Consider the following 16257-nt stretch of genomic DNA (forward strand, 5'->3'; position numbering starts at 1 on the left):
GGAAAAAACCACAGAACCAATGAATGCAACGCATACCGAACATTTTACTGCGTCAGTTGCGACTCACACGAACACGCAAGCTGGAACAGAAACTGCCCCGAATTCGAATCGAAATGCGCAGGGATTGACGCTAAGCACCCTGAAAACTCTATGCCGTTTTTCCCTACTGACAATCTATGGACACAGGTAATGTTGCCTCCGAAGCCTACTCCCTATCACAAACCATCTCCCTCACCCCCGGCGGACCCTCCACGCCCCAACCTACGCCAAACCAACATCCCCTTCGAACCCAGACGACCAGCCAGAGGAACGCACCATATGAGAGGAGCCCCACATCACGTTAATCAAAGAGGAACCCGATCGTTTACTCCCACAGGCCCCAATTCGATAATCATCACTGGAAAAGGGAACGCTAACACAGGACCGCCAACACTAACTGACACGACTCAAACCCCATCAACTCCAACTCACCCTCCCAAGACGACCACAACAACTCCATCCCCATCAAGCCCCGGAACCCAACGCACACCATCCCCTAACAATGAATGAACACCACAGTGAAAACACGACCCGAATAAGAGTCTGGCAACAGAATTTAAACACCTCATTATTGGCGCAACACTCCCTTCTTAACGGCCCAATCGCCAGGGACTGGGATATTATAGCATTACAAGAACCGCATATCAACTCACTAAAAAACACAATATCATCGCCACACTTCCACGCCATTTACCCCACCACACGCTTTTCCGCACCTGAACTCACATCTCGAGCCGTCATCCTCGTCTCCAAGACCTTAGACACCAACTCCTGGCAGCAGATAGCCTTTCCCTCACCGGACGTAGTCGTTATTCAACTTCAAGGCCCATTCGGCCGCTGCACGATCTTTAATATTTATAATGATTGTTTACTAACGAAAACTCAAGAAGCGCTAACTACCTTTCTAGAACAAGAGATAAGAAACCTACGTCCAACCACCAACGACCATATGATATGGTTAGGAGATTTCAACCGCCATCACCCCCTCTGGGACGAGGACCGCAACACGCAACTTTTCACCAATCACTACCTCGACGCGGCACAACCTCTCCTTGACCTAATCGCCGACTATGGTATGGTAATGGCCCTGCCGAAAGACTTACCGACACTCCAATCATCCAGTTCGAAGAATTGGACTAGGCCTGATAATGTCTTCTGTACTGACCATACCAGCGACTCCTTCATTAGTTGTAACACCAATCCAGCACTTCGAGGCCCCGCCACGGATCATCTCCCCATCCTAAGTGTTCTGGAATTGGAAGTCCCGCGCGCATCAGTAGAAGAAAAACACAACTTCCGCGAAACAGACTGGGAACAATTCAACGAGTATCTTTCAACCGAACTGGAGAAGATCCCACCTGCTCAACCTATCGCCACTGACGATGAGTTCCAGCGAGCCGCCCACGCTCTAACGAAAGCCATCCAGAACACAATAGAACGCCACGTCCCGAAATCGAAGCCGAATCCGCACTCCAAACGCTGGTGGACGAAGGACTTAACCATACTGAGGAGAGAGGTCGCGAAATTAAGTCATCTTTCTTATAAAACACGCAACAACGCTAACCACCCAAGTCATGAAGAACACCGCATTAAGAGGAACCAATATTCAGAAGCAATCAAGACCACGAAGAAGGACCATTGGATCACATGGCTCGAAGAATTGTCAGGTAACGAAGTATGGACAGCTAACAAGTATTTAACAGCCACAGCGGAAGATGGAGGTCTTTCGAGAATCCCAACACTGAAATGCACCGACGGCACGACCGCCAGCACCAACGAGGAGAAAGGAGAGGCGCTAGCGCGAACATTCTTCCCCCCACCACCAGAGACCTCCTCAGTCCCAATCGACGCCGAGTACCCGGAACCAGTCCCAATGCCAGCACCCATCACCGAGTCCCAGTTAGCGAGAAACATAGCGAAACTAGGTCCTTACAAAGCACCCGGACCGGACGGGATTTGTAACATCGTCTTTATACGCTGTGCTGCGTTACTTAAACCCTTCCTACTTCACCTCTTCAGAGCCGTCTTCTCCCTCAAGACATATCACCCCCCATGGCGCGACTTCACCACGGTCGTTTTGAGAAAACCAGGCAAAGCAAACTACACGATCACCAAAGCTTATCGGCCCATAGCCCTTTTGAACACCACTTGCAAACTCTTAACGGCGGTAGTTGCCGACCAAATGACCTATCTCCTCGAGCACCACGACCTACTCCCCAGCACACATTTCGGCGGTCGTCCCGGAAGATCGACGACGGACTCATTGCATCTCCTCGAGGCAACCATTAAGGACGCGTGGCGTCAAGGTAAAGTAGTATCAGCATTGTTTCTTGATATTGAGGGAGCGTTCCCAAACGCAGTTACTGACCGCTTATTGCACAATATGAGATCTAGACGCCTGCCAGAATCCCTTGTTACCTTCACTGAAAGGCTATTAGTAGGCCGGCGCACACAACTCAAGTTCGATGGGCACACCTCAGATTGGATCGCGATTCAGAACGGAATAGGACAGGGGGACCCTCTTTCAATGATACTCTACGTTATATATGATTCTGACCTCGTTGACATTTCTCTAGATAATAGCAAGAAGGAACGCACTCTAGCATTCGTTGACGACACAGCATTCATCGCAATAGGCAGCTCTTTCCACGACACACACGATACTCTTAAACATATGCTAGAACGTCCAGGGGGCGGTTTCGACTGGGCCAAGGATCACAACTCGAAATTTGAAACATCTAAGTTCGCGCTAGTTGACTTCTCAAGAAACACCATCAAGGAAAGGCCCCCATTGATAACGAGAGGCACCACCATCACCCCAGCGTCCACACACCGGTTCCTCGGTGTGATACTAGACCAAGCGCTTCGATGGCAATCGCACATAGCATACGCATTAGCAAAGGGAACCGCCTATGTCTTTCAGCTACGCCGCTTATCCTCTACCTCCATTGGAGTTCCACTCTCACTCATGCGTCAGATGTATTTAGCAGTGGCCTTACCCAAGATGTTATACGCCGTGGACCTTTGGTTCCATCCAATATTCGTAGGATCAAGTGACACGCTACAACGAGGGTCAATTGGAGTCGCGAAGCGTCTGAGAAGGGTCCAACGTATCGCAGCGTTAAGTATTACAGGAGCCATGCGTACCACTGCAACTGACACTCTAGAGGCCCACGCGAAGTTACTCCCGCTCGAACATCGCCTCCAGAACCTCTGCTATCAGGCCGCCTTACGCTTAGCAGCGCATCCACCATCTCACCCCTTGCATAAGCCAGTACGAAGAGCAGCCGGTAGATACGTCAAACGTCACAAATCCTCCCTCCATCACCTATATCACGCAACCCAGCTAGACGTTAGCTCCATTGAGACCATCACTCACAACAGACGTCCCCCGAACTCATCGACCCCATATCACATCGCAATCGCGGAAACAAGGGAACAAGCGATTCTCGATCACGAAAACGTTAAAGATGAGATCAGAATTTATTGCGATGGGTCAGGAATAGAAGGGAATGCGGGAGCAGCGGCAGTGTTATATCGAACGGGTCAACCCCAGCCAAAAGTACTAAGGTACCATTTAGGGTCTCTAGACGAACATACGGTCTACGAAGCGGAGGCAGTGGGACTTACACTCGCGGCACAACTCCTCTCAATGGAAGAGGATATTACCTTCCCAGCTTCAATCTTCGTGGATAACCAAGCGACAATAAAATCCGGTGAAAAGCTCTCGACGAAGCCAGGACACTATTTAATTGATCCACTTTCGCAGATTGATCCTAAGTCTGAAGAAATCCAGTCGAGATCGCAGCTTCAAAGTCACAGTCAGGTGGATATCAGGGCACGACGGCGTCGAGGGGAACGAAGCGGTAGACAAAGAGGCCAAGAGAGCTGCAAAGAACAAAAGAGATAACAGTCCCTAGAGCGCTTCTCCCACCATACCTTCGCAAAGGTGTCCTACCCTGCAGTATCTCGGCGCTTAAGCAAGCGCAGAAACAAGAATCGTTCGAACGATGGGAAAGGTTCTGGCGAAAGTCACCCCGTTACGAACGCACTGTCAGCCTAGACCCCAACATACTCCGAGGCGCATTCGTATCCCTGGCCAAACAGCTTCCCAAACGACACATCAGCCTACTCTTATGGCTCCGGACCAGACATATCTCTTTGAATCAGCATCTGCATCGAATTGGCAAGCACCCCACCCCTTACTGCCCACACTGCGAAGACGAAGAAGAAACAGTTTTACACTTCCTTTTATCATGCCCCCAGTATGCCCGCGCACGTCACATCCTCACCACAACTCTCCGCCGTCAAGCATCCTCCCTACCATACCTACTCTCCAACCCGAAAGCCTGCGCCCCGCTAATACGCTTCGTGAACAGCACAAACCGCTTAAGTGCGACATTTGGTAACGTACCCCCTCCAGTTGATAAAGATAAACGATAGTCAGTTCCTCCGCAGACCACACATGAACAAAAATTGTATACTACATGTACAACAACGAAACGAAGAGCGCAGGACGCTCTCCCACACCCTCACTCGTCGACGAAGGGAGAATGGGCCGCCTAAACGTCCCAAGTGGCAGGAGCAGCGGAAAGTTCGCTGCAGAGGAGAAGGCCAGAACACAGAGCATCAATCAACGAGTTCATCGCAGCAAGACTACCCTACAAAACAACTATTACTTATCTACTCCCATCCTCCATCATTCCTTTTGTACCCGGTTACTACGGTGACCCGAGTACTTGAATCATCCTCATCATTACGCCGGAGACCAACCCTCACGAAACGCACAGCAACGGTCCCGCAGATTGGAAGACTTGCGCACCTAAAACGGCCGGCGGGAACGGCGGACTGGTGGAGGTCAACCCTCCATCAGGGCATTTGCGAAGTCGGAGACGCGGAGGGGGACACAGGTGTCCCCCGAACCCCTAGATAGTATTGTCTTACATAGGGTACTCTACCCCAAATAGACATAAATTGGATTTAAAAAAAAAAAAAAAAAGAGAAATATTTCCACCAGGAGTCGTTTTCTGGTCCCTGGAAGGACAACGAGAGGAGAAGTGCGCATGGAAATACATTCTCAACGGGACTTGCTGAAGCCTGTTTAAGATAGAGACTGCGAAACGTATATTAGGATAAGTCACCGAGAATTGAGGGTGATGAATAGAGAATAACCAGCAAGCGCCGGTGACCCAACGGTTATCACAGCTGACATGAGATCATCGAACCTGTACTGTGCCCCAAAGGGGAACTGTGAAATCTGCAAGATTTAGCAGCAGCCATCCACTGAAATCCTGCGAAAATTTGGACCATCCGAAAGCTCTTGGCCCAGATCCACAGACGGAGGTGCACAGTGAGTGGCTTATCGCTTTCGCACCAGAAGCATTCGACACAGGATATCCGTCGCCGTTCAGTATACCGGCTAAGTGTTGGGTAGGAGTCGCATTCGCCACAATATCGATCAGACGCCGAGTGAAATTGAGTCCAGCAACATTGTGCACCAATAGTAATACTAGGCCTAAGCAAATGAATAAGCAAGAGATCAGAAACCCGTAGTCTCATTGCACTTACATGCATGAAGGTAGATGTAGTATTTGAATTTCTTGAGCGTGCTAGAATCATAGTATCATGACCTTTGATGGCACCAACCTTTGGCTACAGCGACTTCTCAGATGATGTGCTCATAGACAGGTCACTAGTATCAATCAAGGGTCATCTGGGCCTGTCCGCGGCAATGTGCATAGAAACGTAAAGTGTACAGGGGCGTCCTGACATAGAAAAGTGAAGGCCCACCCCCCGTGGCTATGAAGATATGATCCGCCCAAAATTAATATTCCCGTGTCTCTCAAGGTAGGCGCTGAAGTGACCGGACGAACCTCGGGTCTATAAATCGACGACAAAGGCGAGAATGACAGTGACTCACATCAGTTGCATATCATTGGAGGCGTGGTCAGTGCCCTCGTTAACGGGACGAGCAATATGGGTTCTCGTTATCGAATGTTGCCATATTCGACACATCATCGCTTTGCCTCCGTAGGTGACTGCGTCAACTTTGTCATTGTCGGACCGTCGGTGTACAGGGGAATCTGATCTGTGGGTGCCGGATGTCCTGGCGCAGTGGCTGGAGTCCGGGCTCATATGTAGTAAGTGATAGATCCCGCGTTGTCGACGTCGTAGTTCCGCATCAGACAGAGCCACCACCTTGTGCCTTCGAGGGTCGGACAGCGGTTTATCTCGCATCTCAGTCAGTGCCTGGTCCGTCGGGAGCCATAACCACGCTGAAACGCTGAGGAAGACTCGGAGGAGGAAGGAAAGACGGATAGGATCGTGTTATTTTCTTAGGGCAGGCCGTGGGCCTATATCGGCAATATCGGGGCGACGGGCGCCACTGACTCTGAGGGTCCAGCGTCTAACAATGGTCGTGTGTGGAACGAAAGGGTTTCATCGGTACGTGTTGTGAGGTGTCGTGCAACTTGTGGTTACCCCGCACAAGTATACCCTGGATAACAATATTTTTGGACAGGCACTACTATAATTAGTCCTCGCTTAAAGCTGAAAGTCCTGAACGTTACAGAGTAACACGGGGGCAACTTCACATTCACTGGCATCTAGTGGGATGATTCTCATCAACTCATACATATAATCAACACTCCGAGGTGTTACCTTGCTGAGACTAGGACTCGCCTGTGGGACTTTACAATCTTTTCCCTTCTCGAAAAAATCTTAGTGTGCTACATAATCATTTTCTATGTGCACACGTGCTCGTCGATCTAGGGACAAACTCTAAAGGACGTGCAGCCACTGGCAAATATCTACGCGGGGGCAGTGGTGCCGCTGCCAACCATGATGCGCCACCAGAGCGCCCGAATTTCCCCGACGTGCATGGTACCCGGCTCGACTCTAGGTCACCGTTACTCACTGGCAAAAGTTCCTTAGCCCCGACACTCACGATAGTGATTCCGAGTCCGTCGCTGGCACTACTAGTACTATGCGTCCTTGGCTAGCCTTGGCTGTCGCAACGAAAGCGATGACGCAGCTTGACACTTCCTGTCTGACACTTTACCGCCGGTACAGCAGTACAGCTAAACATGGAAGAACTTTGCATACAATCTTAATAAACTGTATCAAATCGCGTGCTTGTTCGAACTGCGGACCATGGGGATTGCCGTCGCCAACTTGCGTAAATATGTGATCTTCTTCTATAGTTGCTCCTGGACCAGATCTGAAACGGAAATGTAATGGGGGCGTGCTCATACAGATCAAGGGAAGGGTCTGCGCCTTGGATGGATGTCGTAACGTGTGTGATCGAATGTGCAGTTGTTGCGGTGGTGCGGTCATAAGTTAGATTGCACAGGAAAAACCCTAGTCGTGTGACCATATTTATGATGAGCGGGCGAATATTAATAGAGCGGAAAGTTCCCTCCGTCTCCACTGTTGTCGTACAAAGTATCTGATAATGAAGCAGTGCTTGCTGATTGCGTTTGATCCAATATCTTGTGGGAAGAAGTCTGGGGCAATGCAGTAAGGGCGGGGATGATGATTGTTGACATCTCCTGCGTTCTATCGGCTGCAGCAGGGAACGAGGTGCATCAAGGTGTATCAGTGTTTGGTTAGGGTATTCAGGCTTGCGATCGCGAACTCATGTCCGAACGGCTCCCCGGATGCCGGTGAATAAGATTAGAGCCCGTGGTATTATTAACGCCGAGAAACGAACTTGCAGGCAATTGGGACGGGTCTCGACTGGAGGTGAACTTGATTAATGATAGACTGCACTGTTATATCAGCAGTCTGGGGAGGCCGCGGTTTCCATGTATGATCGCAGAACGCGACCTCGAACTACTTACTTATAGGCTAGTGCCACATTGTAGACCTGTGCGACCTCGAAGTTCCCCCCGCACAAGCAGCGGGAGATCCTAATGAGAACAAGATCCGAGTGAAGATTCAGTTACTAGTAACTTACGGAAATGGGAACGCGGTTTGTTGCGGGAGTAAACATCTCAGTTCAAACTTTCCGGTGAAACACTGAAACAAACAATATCGCAGTGCTACATAATGCAGATTAGCAGCATAACTGTTTTTCAGGATCAGCGACGCACAGCGAAAACGACTCAGAGCTTCGGACCGATCGGCATCGGAGAGACAAGAGGCGAAAAAGTATTATTCTCGTGTTTGGTCTGACCAGAAGGTAGTTCGACGGATGGTGCCACTTTTGGACAATCACGATAGCACACTGGCCAGAGCCTGTGACATGTGTTATCGTTCAATTGTACCTCAACAATTTGCTGTGGAGCAAGCAAGGTCACCGCAGTGTACATGTACCAATAGTGCGATGAGAGTCATCCAGCCTTTCCACAACGTACAGCGAAAAGAACTCAGATTGTGAGTGTCGGACCGATCGGGGCATCGGGATTCGGGAAGACAAAAGTCAGTTTATCGTGTTTGGTCCGACTGTTATTGGATAATCAAGATAGCTCCGCTCCACCGACTGCGCTGTCGCGATCGATGAGCTCCTGTTTTCGCATGGGTAGCTTAACAAGGTACGTAGAGTACAGTATGGTATCGTGAGACACGGAGGTTAAGGTAAATACGCACAAGGTATTCGTAGCTGCGGTCCTTAAGCTTAGGAGCTTGGCTGACTGCCAATTAAACTTGTGCATAGTGATGGTTGAACACGTTGCGTTGTGCCAACCTTGCGCTGTGTGCACACTGCTGTTGAACCGAAACTTGGTCGTAGCCAAGAGTCCAAGACTATTCCACGTAGCGTGAACTTGGCACTTCGAAGGTTGGTTTGGATTGAAATTGAGTAAGACGGTCCAATAATCAACGTTATCATAATACGGCAAGTTTGACCGGTTCCTCTGAGAGTTTGAGACTGAGACCCAACGATTGAACCGGCAAGGCTGGCTAGCTATACGGTGATAGATCGCAAGAGCATCAGGTCTAGCTGCTATCGATAATCGCAGGCCCGGGACAAGGAACGATACGGAACGGCAGTGTTAGCACGACAGTTGCCGAGATTTTATGAATCTCAAAAGGATCCTTACGAGATTCTTCCTAAATTAGGTTGGAACATCTATATTTGGGTTTATTTGGTTGTTTGATCGTGCTGAATTTTACTCCCCAAATATAAAGTCCGTTCGTTCGACGGGGCTGACATTCTCCCACTCCTTCATCCACATCCTCCTTGACAGTCGTCAATTCTCGTTTCAAAAGTGCCCGAGACACTATAGATTTTTTCTGTAGGGCTTTTCCCTCCCCCCTCCCCGTCGTAATTCATGTCCGAACCAAACGTGGCCAAGGAGCCCGGTCCACAAGGCGAAGAGTCGCCCGTCGCCGCCCCAGATGAAAAGAAGAAAAGAGAGTACAAGGATTTCGGCCATGACGAAGAGAAACCAACCCGTAGGCCTTCGTCTGTCTTGTGTGCTATGCTCCTCCCTGATCTTACGTTATTCCCATGTCTATCTTTAACGCCGCAGATGCCAATGTTGACATGTCATTGGTGAGTAGTTACCGCTTTTCTAGCTAACATTAGTTTCTTACCTTTCATTAGATTGAGTTGAAAGCGGAGGACCTCTATGACAAAGAAAAGGTCGACCTCGAGACTATCGTTATTGAGGATGTTTTCAAGCTCCTCCAATGCACTGAGAATGGTCTTGATACCGAAGAGGCACATCGTCGTATCGAACTTTTCGGCCCCAACAAGCTTGAGCAGGAAGACCAGAACCCATTCTTGCAGGTATGCTACGCAGTGCACTTCAAGAGCGCTTGCCCTTACCTCCGTTCCATAGTTCTTGAGTTTCATGTGGAATCCCTTGTCCTGGGTTATGGAGGGCGCTGCACTTGTCGCCATTGTATTATCAAACGGTAACAATCAACCGCCAGACTGGGAGGATTTCATCGGTATCGTTCTCCTCCTCTTCATCAACTCCACCATTGGTTTCTACGAAGAACGCAACGCTGGTAATGCCGTCAAGGCACTTATGGACTCCCTTGCCCCCAAAGCCAAAGTCAAGCGTAACGGCACATGGTCGGAAATCGAATCTTCAGAACTCGTTCCCGGTGACATGATCTCTTTCAAGATTGGTGACATTGTTCCTGCAGACTGTCGTTTGACGGAGGCCATCAACGTCTCTATTGACCAGGCTGCTCTTACGGGCGAGTCTCTTCCTCAGAGCAAGAAGCTGGGTGACCAGTGTTTCTCGTACGTTATCTTCGGTTCAGAACAGTGCTTGGCATTAAATTCTGCTTCCAGGGGTTCGACTTGCAAACAGGGTGAGGCGGAAGGTGTCGTCATTTCCACAGGTGCCAACACTTTCTTCGGCCGTGCTGCTTCCCTCGTGGGCCAAGACGATGACACTACGGGTCATTTGCAGAAGATCCTTGCCCAAATTGGATCATTCTGCTTGGTGTCGATCGGTATTTTTGTTATCGCGGAGATTCTCGTGCTCTATGCGGGTTTCCGCTACACTTACCGTCGCGGTCTTAACAACATATTGGTGCTTTTGATCGGTGGTATCCCCATTGCCATGCCAACTGTCCTGTCCGTCACTCTCGCTGTCGGTGCTCAGCAACTCGCTAAGCACAAAGCCATTGTTACCCGTATCACTGCTATCGAAGAGCTGGCCGGTGTCACCATCCTGTGCTCCGACAAGACGGGTACGCTGACCACCAACAAACTTACCATCGACAGGGCCACAATTCGCACATACGGCCCCTTCTCTGCTGATGACGTCATGCTCCTCGCTGCCTATGCTTCTCGTACAGAGAACCAGGACGCTATCGACTCTGCCGTCGTCCAGGCTCTCGGTGACGTCTCCCGCGCTCGTGCTGGCATCAAACTCCTTGATTTCAAGCCATTCAACCCTGTCGACAAACGCACGGAGATCACTTACCGTGAAGAGTCGTCCGGCAAGTTGAAGCGCGTCACCAAGGGCATGACCGGTATCATCATCGAACTTTGCTCGCGCAACAAGTCCGAGGAGCTTGAGAATAGACTTGAAGCTGATGTTGAGGAGTTTGCCACTCGCGGTCTTCGTGCCCTCGCTGTCGCATACGAGGAGCTCGACGGCCAAGACCCAGAAGGTGAAGGTAACGGTTTCGAGCTCATTGGTCTTCTTGCCATCTTCGACCCCCCACGTGAAGACACCAAACAAACCATCGACGATGCTCTCGCTCTTGGAGTGAAGGTGAAGATGGTGACCGGTGACCAGCTTGCAATCGCGAAGGAGACTGGGCGTCGTCTTGGTCTCGGTGACCACATGTATCCCGCCAAGGTTCTGAAGGACGGCCCTGCGCCTGGCAGCAAACACACGTCGCTCGACGAGATGATCTTGGACGCCGACGGTTTCGCCGGTGTGTTCCCGGAGCACAAGTATGAGATTGTTAAGCGTCTCCAGGGTCTTGGTCACCTGTGTGCCATGACTGGTGACGGTGCCAACGACGCTCCCGCTCTCTCCCGTGCCAATGTCGGTATTGCCGTTGAGGGTGCCACAGACGCTGCCCGGGGCGCTGCTGACATTGTCTTGACTGAGCCTGGTCTTTCCACCATCGTCCATGCCATTCGCGGTTCGCGTGTCATCTTCCAGCGTATGCGCAACTACTCTATCTACGCTTGCGCTGTGACCATTCGTATCGTTGTCTGTTTCGCTATCCTTGCCTTCGCGTTCAAGTTCGACTTCCCTCCATTCATGGTCCTGATCATTGCCCTGCTGAATGATGGCACCATCATGACGCTCTCAGTCGACCGTGTCTTGCCCTCGATGACACCTGATTCTTGGGACCTCGCTGAGATCTTCTCGTACGCTGTTGCCTATGGTATTTACCTGACTGCCTCGACGTAAGCAATAATTTATCCACAACATCATCCAACTAAATGATACCCTGTAGTGTTGCTCTGGTCACCATCATCATGAAGACAACGTTCTTCTACGACAAATTTGGTGTCACCTTCAACGGGAGTCCAACACCTAACGGTGCCAACGACTATCAGCTCCACATGATCGTGTACCTCCAAGTCGCTATCATCTCGCAAGCGTTGATCTTTGTCACCCGTTCGCATGGCTTCTTCTTCATGGAACGCCCTTCTCTCGCTCTCTTGGGAGCATTCTGCATCGCGCAGCTCGTGTCTTCGATTATTGCTGCCTACGCCAACTTTGGCTTCACGCAGATCCAGGCGATCTCAGGTGGATGGATTGGTATTGTTTGGGTTTGGGTGCGTTCATCTATCCAGCTTTCTTTCTGTGCTTTTTGGCTCACTCGTGAATCTGTAGAACATTGTTTGGTTTGCCCCTCTCGATTGGATTAAATTCGCAATGAAGGCCACCGTCATCAAGAGGCTTCGCGAACGTCACGCCCAGGCTCAGGCAGCACAAGCAGAACAAGCCATCACTGGCGTCCCCATCACTCGCACTCAGTCTCGCGCTGCTTCGATACACGAGTCATTGTACTCGAACCGTGTGTCATTCATTCGCCGCGCTGCTCGCAAAGTTGGCTTCGGCTCCAAGATTACGATGAAGCCCGAGGAGCTCCAGCGTTTCAGCAGTATTCAAGCACAGCGTACGGGTGCGACACTTGCTCGCAATCCCAGTCGCACCGCTGCTGCATAGACTTCGTGAGTTGTAGAATGGGAATGCGTGTCTCGAGATAATCCGCAGCAAAGCAAATCACATGGAACGATGTCATCTGTAATCTAGATATTATTAAGGCCCGCCGACTTTCGCATGTGGTGTCATCCCTCTCCTTGCCTACTCCTACTCATTTCATGTCACCATCACACGTACATATACGCATGGCATTGGATCTGGATACCCCGTGCCCTTTTCGTCGGTTGTTCTTGGTTTAATTTTTCTGTGGTTCATGCCGTCCGACGTGTGTTTACTTTTCCGACTTTCGTGACCCACGCTCCTTTTTTCCCGCTCTTCTTCATAGTTAATGATTGATCGCTCAAGCAGTAGTGGGGCATTAATAGTGCCCTTCATGTATAGATTACTGCATGCTGCGTTCGCTGTTATGATCCATTGAAATGCCCTACAAAGTACATATGTATGTCGTAATTACAACATCATAAAAGACAGATATGTCCCTCAAAACGCAATGTCCGTACACTCCGATAAATGGCTTAGGGTTTCCTGGGGTCTAGCTATCGATACATCAGTCAACCTTATGTCTATCGGAACTTGGATACGCCAGAAAACGATGATTGAACAATTGATGAGGATATGCTTCGCTGTCAACTTGTCTTGCTATACGCGGATATGGTGATGAAACAATCGAGTCCGGAGTAGTACGCCTGATAATCGAGGGTTTCCGGTCGCAAAGGGAAACCGAAACGAATCCCACAGCCTATTCTCGGAGAAAAAAAGGTACCCAGTACTTATTTTTGCGTCTCTTGTATGAGCACACATCTGATGCGGAAATCACTGTCATGATAGATGCGTGTGTGAGGAGCACGTCAACGTCCGTTCGACGCCGCAAATCCCCAACCGATCCCAACGGCGAACTTCCCTGAGTCAAACGGCCTCCGCCAACTGGCAAAATGCGCGCGTAATTGGATCAGGGGATGGAACCAACGGGAACAACGGAAATCTCGTACGTGCCAGCCAACAGCATACAAGAGCATACAGTGCTCAACAGTTTGATCAACGGTGGACAAGCATGTGCACGCATGCCACGGTCATACACCACTTGGTGTGTGTTGATTGATGAGGTACCTACCGCCGGGGTCGTCCCTGGAGATATAGCGAAAGGAAGAACGCCAGCGAATAAGCATAGTGTCTCTGGGAAGATGGTCCACAAACCAAAGGTCGACTTTGGTCATTGATGGAATAGTATGACAGTAGCATCATCTGGCGATCAGTGAGTCGTGAGGATTTTCGTGGGACTCCGTGTTGACAACGTAGCAAGGGGTAGCTGTTCTGCTGGGCCCACCCGGACCATCTGTTGTAGCGGCCACGAGAGCATTATTCGACACTCTCGTCGCTCTTTACGAGAGAAAATCTCAAGAAAGCAGCGTGCGACGCGAAAACGTTCAGGGAATTCATAGCATAAGAGGTTCTCATCTCGCAGGATCCTGCTACCCTTGTGTCGTCTTGACGCCTGGCGCCATTCGAAGTATATCAATCGGATATATGTGGTGGCTTCATAGACACCTTCTTTGGAGGATCAGGTGGTGCGTTTATATAGTCCTTGAAATGTGGAGGGAACAATTCAAGAAAAAGCGAAACTGAGCAGATGACAGCGTGTCACTACTCCCTACTTCCACGACAGTACTGGAGTTTTGTGGTCAGGAAGGAGTTGCACGCGGCTTCCCAGTATCAAGTCGTACCGTCCATAGCGTCACTCCACGCCAAACAGCTTAGAATGTCGTGGAAGGGGCAACTTCAATATCCAAGCTACGACCCTCTATCAGGTACTTAAACTGTTTGGATGCATGGATGCCTCATTGCTGTTCAAGAAGACACCGGGTATCGGTGAGGGCAAGGCGATGTCGGAATGCTGAGTATCCGTCGTAGGACCTCTTCCTACTGACGTCAGAACCTGGGGGTGATCTTGCAGCCGTTGGTTCATAAACTCGCAGCAGAGTTGATTCCGAAGTTGAACAAGCATGAGTTTTTGCCACAGGGATGACCTCTTGTCGGTGAAAGAAAAGTGGAAGCAGTATTTATTATTAACGACAGCCACAATTGATAGGGACGCACCGTGATTGCCCTGCAGTGGTCGCCATACATGATAGGTGCCTTGGGAGTAAGGGCTTGAAACAACACCTTCTCAGCTGGTGCTAGTTGCAACTTGAATGATTCAATGGATGCGATCGTTACGTAGTGATTTGTTTTCCTGTTGCAAGTCAGCATACGATATGATACAAATGCCTAGGAAATTTCCTCCGTGTAGGTACTGGGTTAAGGCCCTCTTGTACTCACATTATCCTTCGTTTGGCCGTCGACCTTGCCATGTCATCATCTTTAACAACTGAAAAAAGATTCTCGATTGTCGCTGACACCACATACTTCCAACAAGCATGAATCAGTCCGCGAAACGTGTTGAAAAGTAAAATGAAGATTGAGGTAAATAATTACTCAAAATCAAGCGCTTCGTTGCTCTGTTTAAATTCATGCTTGACGAAGCTCTATTCACCTGCATGCGTGATTGTGCCACACACTGATTTGCGATGCCCTCTTGGATTCTCCCTGGGCGCGAATATGACCATCAGAGAACCAGCGAGTCCTTGATATGGCAGACATGGCTATTGTAATCAAGCGTAATCGTGCTACCGCACTGTAGCACTATAAATAAGTCTCAAAGATGGCTTTGTATGATGCGATACAAAGCCATCTTGGAGACTTCATTCGCGCACTCGCGCACCTTCAATCCTAGGGATATCGAGCATCACTGGTACTCGCTACTAGATCAGAGGATGTCGCTCAGACCCTCTCAGATCTAGTGGCAGATATCCCAAATTTGATTGTCGCTCCTCAATTCCCTGTTTGGTTTGTGCCGGAACATGATGAACACGAGGATGAAGATGATGGTGACGATCCCGAGATGATAGTAGAGTTGAAAGTTGAAAAGAGTCAAGAAGAGGGAGGGGTTGGGGTAGGTAACACTTCTATGGCATCAACCGTCCCGGAGAGGGATGCTAAGAGCGTCATTGTGGATTTTGTGATTCTCCATCTTAAGGCAGTGGCTCAGCCACAGTCTGACCCGGAGTGGAGGATTACTACGGCGAACATTGGCCTTCTCGTCGAAGTGAAACGGTTCGCGAGCACACCTATCTACCCACCATGAGGTAGATAAGTGATGGCATGTCTAGGATGCTGTTGTAGTGTACGCTGTCTCTCTGGCGTTGAATTATTTTGCAGTTAATAACACGGTTAATAAGTCGGTTAATTATGTAACCACTGTCAAAAATTATGGAATTTTTCACCGCACCCTAATTTGCACACACAGTGGCACTTGCTTTTCCTCACTTCGCCCTGCAGCAACGCCCTGGCTCGACTTGCTCAATACGGAAAGTCTATCAATTGAGAAGAAATATCAACACAGGGTCATAGTTTTTACCCTGGCACGATTTACGTTTATGTTACAGTTGTCTTCAGCTGGCGAAAACATATTGTGTAAGACCAAACGATACACATCCGCACCACTAGTGAGCATCACCAACAAATTGCCTTTCGTTTCCGCACATCGCAATTTCCTTCACGTTCACTCTCAGGCTGTGTCCAT

General features: G+C 49.7%; 2 protein-coding genes across 2 annotated transcripts; both read left to right on the forward strand.

Annotated features, from left to right (window-relative positions):
- Positions 1-9214: 9214 nt before the first annotated feature.
- Positions 9215-12852, forward strand: DEU56DRAFT_252023 (uncharacterized protein). Its single transcript, XM_041345301.1, has 6 exons — positions 9215-9535; positions 9587-9772; positions 9825-10237; positions 10289-11872; positions 11923-12247; positions 12306-12852. Exons 1-6 carry the CDS (start codon positions 9491-9493, stop codon positions 12639-12641), a joined length of 2889 nt encoding a protein of 962 aa, XP_041210297.1. The 5' UTR covers positions 9215-9490; the 3' UTR covers positions 12642-12852.
- A 2350-nt stretch (positions 12853-15202) lies between these two features.
- DEU56DRAFT_754573 (uncharacterized protein) lies at positions 15203-15819 on the forward strand (the record flags this gene model as incomplete). Its single annotated transcript, XM_041349831.1, has 2 exons — positions 15203-15282; positions 15441-15819. The coding sequence occupies 2 exons, from the start codon at positions 15203-15205 to the stop codon at positions 15817-15819; spliced, it is 459 nt and encodes a 152-aa protein (XP_041210298.1).
- Between the last annotated feature and the right edge of the window lie 438 nt (positions 15820-16257).

The sequence above is a fragment of the Suillus clintonianus genome (assembly GCF_016758775.1).
Source record: "Suillus clintonianus strain FC179 chromosome Unknown DEU56scaffold_22, whole genome shotgun sequence".
Lineage (NCBI taxonomy): Eukaryota > Fungi > Basidiomycota > Agaricomycetes > Boletales > Suillaceae > Suillus > Suillus clintonianus.